The sequence below is a fragment of the Fonticula alba genome (genome assembly GCF_000388065.1).
Source record: "Fonticula alba strain ATCC 38817 unplaced genomic scaffold supercont2.5, whole genome shotgun sequence".
Lineage (NCBI taxonomy): Eukaryota > Rotosphaerida > Fonticulaceae > Fonticula > Fonticula alba.
The window spans coordinates 831279-837073 of NW_009242975.1; the positions used below are offsets into that span (position 1 = coordinate 831279).

General features: G+C 68.2%; 3 protein-coding genes across 3 annotated transcripts in view; 1 reads left to right on the forward strand and 2 right to left on the reverse strand.

Annotated features, from left to right (window-relative positions):
• The window catches only part of H696_03378 (hypothetical protein), a gene marked incomplete at both ends in the record, with an annotated part of 5416 nt that extends 4866 nt beyond the window's left edge, over window positions 1-550 (forward strand). Inside the window, one exon of the mRNA XM_009497244.1 lies at window positions 170-550. Within this exon, the coding sequence (XP_009495519.1) occupies window positions 170-550 (381 nt within the window). The remainder of the gene's footprint in view (window positions 1-169) is intronic.
• Window positions 551-905: 355 nt separating this feature from the next.
• H696_03379 (hypothetical protein) lies at window positions 906-3619 on the reverse strand. Its single transcript, XM_009497245.1, has 6 exons — window positions 3411-3619; window positions 3172-3278; window positions 2716-2994; window positions 1798-2503; window positions 1184-1641; window positions 906-1038 (listed from the first exon to the last, which is right to left on the reverse strand). The coding sequence occupies exons 1-6, from the start codon at window positions 3460-3462 to the stop codon at window positions 940-942; spliced, it is 1701 nt and encodes a 566-aa protein (XP_009495520.1). The 5' UTR covers window positions 3463-3619; the 3' UTR covers window positions 906-939.
• A 482-nt stretch (window positions 3620-4101) lies between these two features.
• The window catches only part of H696_03380 (hypothetical protein), a 9776-nt gene continuing 8082 nt past the window's right edge, over window positions 4102-5795 (reverse strand). Inside the window, exon 17 of the mRNA XM_009497246.1 lies at window positions 4102-5626. Coding sequence (XP_009495521.1) covers window positions 4304-5626 — 1323 coding nt within the window. The 3' untranslated portion in view covers window positions 4102-4303. The remainder of the gene's footprint in view (window positions 5627-5795) is intronic.

Here is a 5795-nt window from a genome sequence, read left to right on the forward strand (position 1 = left end):
GGGCGGCATCACTGCCTGGAACAACGCCGGCTTCAACAGCGAAGATCGAGCTGAGCGCCCTCGGCGCCAGGGCCCCCTCCCGGCGACTCGGGGGACATCCTCTTTTCCTCTTTTTCTACCCCCCCCCCCCCCCCCCCCCCCCCTCCCCATCGCACCCGCCACAACCCAGGACGAGCTCACCATCCTTGTTCTCGGATCGCCGGTCATCGACCTGGAGGACCTGCGCCACCACACCACCTACCAGCATGATGCCCTGCGCGAGCATCCAGCCGTGGCGGCCTTCTGGCAAGTCCTGGCCAAGGACTTCTCGGAGGTCGAACGGCGCCAGCTCATTCGCTTTGCCACCGGGTCCTCCCGGGCCCCGGCCGGTGGCTGGCAGTCGCTCCACCCAAAGTTCTGCATCCAACTGATGGACTCGCAGGATGCCGACCACATGCCGACGGTTTCCTCCTGCCTGCACCTTCTCCGCCTGCCGCCACTCAGCGACCCGGCTCGCATGGCTCAGGTCCTGCGCCGGGCCATCGTCGAGACCGGGTTCGATGTGCAGTGATGAGGCTGCTTCCGAATGCCCCCTCGCCAAAGGGCAATATACCACACACATACATACACACGCACACACACGCACACACACGCACACACACGCACACACACGCACACACACACACACACACACACACACACACACACACACACACACACACACACACACACACACACACACACCTGTAGAGGGAGTCGAAGGGGGGAGGGTGGAAAGACGGGGGAGGGGAACCCTGGCGCTTGGCAGGAGAGCATATGAATTGCTGTATTTGAAGAGGGAAAGAAGAAGGAAGGAGAGAGGGGAGAGGGGGACAAAAAGCCAAGATAGCCCGGGGGGGAAGTGGGGGGGGGGGGGGGGGGAGGGAAAAGACCCGAGAATGGAGGCCCCGACGGGCGTCTTCAGTCCCAGTCCGCCTCGTTGGTGGACTCCTCGTCGGAGGTCGGCTGGTTGTCCTTCCGGATCATGGACAGGTGCCGGTGGAGGTCGCTCATGATGTCCTGTGCGCGCACAAGGACAGCACAAAGAGAGGGGGGCGGTGGAGCAAATGTCAGATGAGACGCGGTGGCGGCGGGAGGAGGGGCGAAGCCAGGAGGAGGAACAGATCGCAAGAGGTGGATCATCGAGGCCCCATGAGACACGTACGCCGGAGGAGGACTGCTTGGGCTTGCTCTTGGAGGCGGGGCGCTTGTCCTTGGAGCTGCGCAGCTTCATGCGGCCACCGCCGGACTTGCGGATCTCGTCCAGCAGGCCGCCCCTCCCCTCGGTCGGGGCCGGCAGGGGGATGGACGACATGGCGGTCTCGGTGGCCGGCGGCGGCGGGCCGGGAGCCGGCGGCGGCGGCGGCGGCGGAGGCGGCGGCGGAGGCGGAGCACCAGCCGGCGGCGGAGGCGGCGGCGGGGGGGGCGGCGCGCCCGACGACGCCGGGGGGGGTGGCGGAGGCGGGGCCGGCGCGCCGGACGAGGGGGGTGGCGGTGGCGGGGCGCCAGCGGCAGCAGGCGCGGCCGTGGTGGCCGCCGCGCCGCCCATGGCATCGGCAGCGCTGAAGTCCGGCAGCACTGACGGGGCGATGTTGCTCGGCATCGAGGTATCCCCCTCGCCGACTGACCGATGCGAGGGAGAGAGAGAGAGAGAGAGAGACAGAGGAGCAAGAGGGAACAGGGGGCAGGGAGCACGAGGAAGGGAGAACCGGTGAGACAGGCACAGCGAGGGAGAGAGGGAAAGAGGGAAGGAAGTAGAAAGGAAAGACCCCAACGCACTGCTCCACTGGAGGTCGGTGGCGATGTTCGGCAGGTCCAGGCGATCTGGCAGCTCCATGTCCGGCAGCTCGGTCATCTGCGGCCGGAAGCCGACATCCATGCGGTCGCCATACTCCAGACCCAAGCCCAGGCGGATGGTATCCGGGGCCATTTGCAGCTCGAGGGACTCGTCGCGCCGCTGGACCTGGGCCTTGGCGGTGCGGACCTCGGTCAGGTTGTCGATGTGCTCGTACGTGCGGTAGGGGTTCAGCCGGGAGTTGAAGAGCAGCAGATCCGAGGAGGTCCGAGCCGTCGGCGGCAGAGCACCGAGCGAATTGACGGCGGTCGAGTTCTCCGGCTGCATATCCTCATTGGCACTGAGCGACTGCGAGGCCGATCCGGCCAGGGTCTGCAGGACGGTCATGCTGGTGGGGACATTCTGCGCCAGGAACTTGGCGTCCAGCAGGTAGGACTCGCGCTTGGCCGTGACCACATCCACGATCGACGCCGGCGGCGTGAGGTTCTCCACAATTTCGACCACCGGCGAGGCAGGCGGCGTCGGGGACTTCGGCCGGGCGGGGGGCTTGGCCGGGCCGTCAGCGTCGGTGTCGGCGCCGGCATCGGCATCGGCATCGGCATCGGCGCCGGCATCGGCATCGGCATCGGCATCGGCATCGGCCGGCTTGTCCTCCTCGTCCGAGGGGGCCGGGCTGACCGGGGTGACGACCTGAAGCAGGGATTCCCAAGGGAGGGAGGGGAAGCGCGAGGACGGCCGACGGCCGACGGCCACAGGACGCACGCCAGCCCGGGCAAACAAACGCCAAGGTCAGAGAAAGAGAGACAGAGCTTCGAAGGAGGGGGGGGGGGGGGAGGGGGCATCATGGCAGAGGGCGCTGCCCACAGGACACGCAAGGAAGGCACAGGCCATTCGGGACGCACCTTGACCGGCAGGCGAGACTGGTACAGCTGATCGGCAGCCGGCCAGGCCATGCGGACCTCCCCGGGGGCCAGGGGGGCGGGCTTGCCGCCGAGCATGATCGACCGAATGTTCGGCTGATAGAGTGCACCAAAGGTGAGACCGGCGCTGGCCGCCGGGAAGGCGCTCGAAGAGAAGACGGTGATCGATCGCGCCGGCGAGTCGGCCAGCGCGCTGACACGCGCCTGCGCCGCGCCCGCACGGCCATTGATGCCGGCCAGTCGCGACTCCGATTCGGAGATCTGGGTTCCGGGTCAGCAGGAGGGGGGGAGACCGCCAGCCGGGCAGGAGCGTGGACGCGCACATGCGCACACACAGGGCGGGAAGAGGGCGGAAGAAAGGAAAGGGGGGAGGGGAAGGAGGAAAAAGGGAGGGCGGAGGGGCGGGGGGGGGGGGGGGGATGCTGCGGAGCGGCGGACCATGGACGACACGCGGTCAAACACCGCCGATGAAGCGCTCTCGAGGAAGGCCAACAGGTCAACCACCTGTGCCATGGACTCAGTGTCCTCGAGGCCAGAATAGAGCACTGCAGTGACGAGAGGGGGGAGGGGGTGGGGGGAAGGCAAGGAAAGAGGTAAGTGCATGCCCAGCGCAGGTCCCTGGCGCAAAAAAAAAAGAGGGGAAGATCAAGAAGGGCGACAATGCAGAGCATCCGCACCGGGGACCACAATCTGCGGCGGCGAGGAAGCCGCGCCAGTGGCGGACGCCATGCTGGAAAGGAGGAGGGGTCGGGCCCAGGGCCAGCGCTGCGGAGGGGGGGGGGGGGAAACAAGGAACGAGCGGGAGAGGGAGGGGAGGCGGGGCGAGAACCAGGAAAGGGGGGAGGGGGCAATCGCGAGGGGCGGCGAGGGGGCTGTCCAACGCCCGCGAAGGTGGCCGCCTGAACTGGGGCCGCCCAAAATACAAGCACCATCAAGGGGATGGGATCCGCCCCCAATCCCCCGCCTTGCGGGACGCGCCAGGCCGGGAACATCAATGCCCCCCGCTCTCGGGCGCCCTCGTTCCCACTCTCGGGTGCTTTCCGACCCGCACCGCGCGTGGGGCGTGCCAGTCAACAACCGAAGGAAGAAAGCCGCAGGTGAGGGGGGAGGGGGGCGAGAAAATAAAAAATAGAAAGACAACAACATCGCCCCCAACCGGCTCCCGGCCGGGCCCGCCTGGAGGGGGCGTGACCCGCCCGAGCTCATGCCAGCCATTCTGGAGCTCCTCGTGACCCGGGTCCGGGGCACCTGATCCAACTGCCGACGATGGTGCCTCGTTTCCAGTTAAGTCTGCTCGGTACGGCGACGGACCGGAACTTGGGCAGCATGAGAAAGGGCACAGGCGGCATCGAATGGACGGACGGGAAAGAAAGGCTGGCATGGTCTATTCTCGCTCCTGCCGCTGGTGTGTTGAGGATACACACACACACGCACACGCACATACACACATGCACACAAGTGGCCGCCCAACGGGACGGGTGTCCGGGGAGGGGGAAAACCATCCGGGCGGATTTTGCCGGCGCCGAGCGCCGGCATTTCCAAACACCGGAGAGGGACCACCCACAAGCCATCAATCCCACGCATGGAAGAGTGCCCGGAAGTCCGCCGGCTCGCGGCCATCATGGACCTTCTGGATGACCGACAGCGGATTCAGCGGGAGGATGGCAGCGAAATGGTGCTGCAGGTAGGTCTGGGTGGCGCGCACGGCCAGCGACTCGGCCACCACGGCGTCCGACGTGCGCCCGATCCACAGGTACACCGGGCACGAGCTGAAGGTCTCGCGCAGGGGATCCGGGTCCACCAGGGCCACGACATCCGGGCGCAGGTCGCTCCGGCAGAAGTCCGTCTGCTCGGTGGCGAAGAAGGCCAAGTGTGACCCCCCGGAGGCCATGGCGGCCGACAGGTCGACGCTCGAGCTGGAGGCATCTGTCGGGGCATCGGCCGCCGGCGAGGCCGGCGGTGTTGCGGCCATGCCGGGAACCGGGCCCAGGCCGCCGCCCGGCGACGTGGCCCCCGGCCCGAAGGACAGCGTGGTGATGGTGAACTGGAAGAGCCGGGGGTACACCCGACGCAGGAGCGACCGGATGGAGGAGGCGGCCGTCGGCCCATCGAGGGCGTCCGGGTTGTCGGCATCCGGAGCAGATCCATCATCCGGCGCCGGGGCCGACCCCGCGGCCCCGCTGAGCGAGGGCGAGGAGGTGATCGAGGCGCTGGCGCTGCCCAAAGCCGGCGACCGGCGCGGGCTGGCCTCCACATGGGAGGCATTGAAATGCAGGTCCGTCGGCGAGGGAGGCTGCAGGTACACCCCGGCCGAGCCGTCCAGGATGAGCGCCCTGCGGAAGGACTTCAGGTGCGAGGCCACCACCGGCACGGACAGCCCACTCCGAGCGAAGGTATACGACAGGACCAGGCCCAGGCGCTGGCTCACGCTGGCCGGCGACACCCGGCCCATGCCCATCAGCTGGCGGAAGGCCGGCGACTCGGACCCCTCGGGCTCGGCGAAAATCAGCGGCACCGAGGGATCCGACGACCGGAAGCTGGGGACCGCCGTGGCGGCGGCCTTCCCCCCGGGGGTCATGGCCTGCGACACGGCCGCCCCGACCGGCAGGAGGAAGTGCGCCCGGAGTTGACGCGAGTAGCGCGAGCACAGGCGCCGGTCCACGGCCCGGGTGGCCGCCCCATGCCACTCGAACACCTGCCGCTGGGCCAGGTCCACCACGATGAAGCAGTCGCTGGACATGAGCAGCCGGCTGGCCGGCGTCGAGGGGGAGGGGGTCACCTCGATGGCGCGACTTGTAATCCGCGAGGAGCCCAGGCGAATTTGGAAGATGCGCACCGGGCTCGGGGATCGGGCGATATCCAGGAACCCGTCCTTCACCGGCAGGGGGGTGCCCTGGGGTAGGTAGGGAGATCGGGAGGGGGAACAGCAGCAAAGGCGAGGGCAGCGCGGCAGCAAAGGCGAGGGCAGCGCGGCAGCAGCGTAGCAGCAGGTCAGCAGCAGCGCAGAAGCGGCGCAGAGGCAGCGCAGAAGCAGCGCAGAGGCAGCGCAGAGGCAGCGCAGA

Bases quoted from the DNA above. Each gene is read 5' to 3' on its own strand.
- H696_03379 (XM_009497245.1), bottom strand. From the start codon at position 3,462: ATGGCGTCCGCCACTGGCGCGGCTTCCTCGCCGCCGCAGATTGTGGTC. The intron at 3,279-3,410 runs GTGCGGATGCTC...TCGTCACTGCAG, and splicing joins GCCGCAGATTGTGGTCCCCG to TGCTCTATTCTGGCCTCGAG. The intron at 1,642-1,797 runs GTGCGTTGGGGT...CGCATCGGTCAG, and splicing joins CACCGACCTCCAGTGGAGCA to TCGGCGAGGGGGATACCTCG.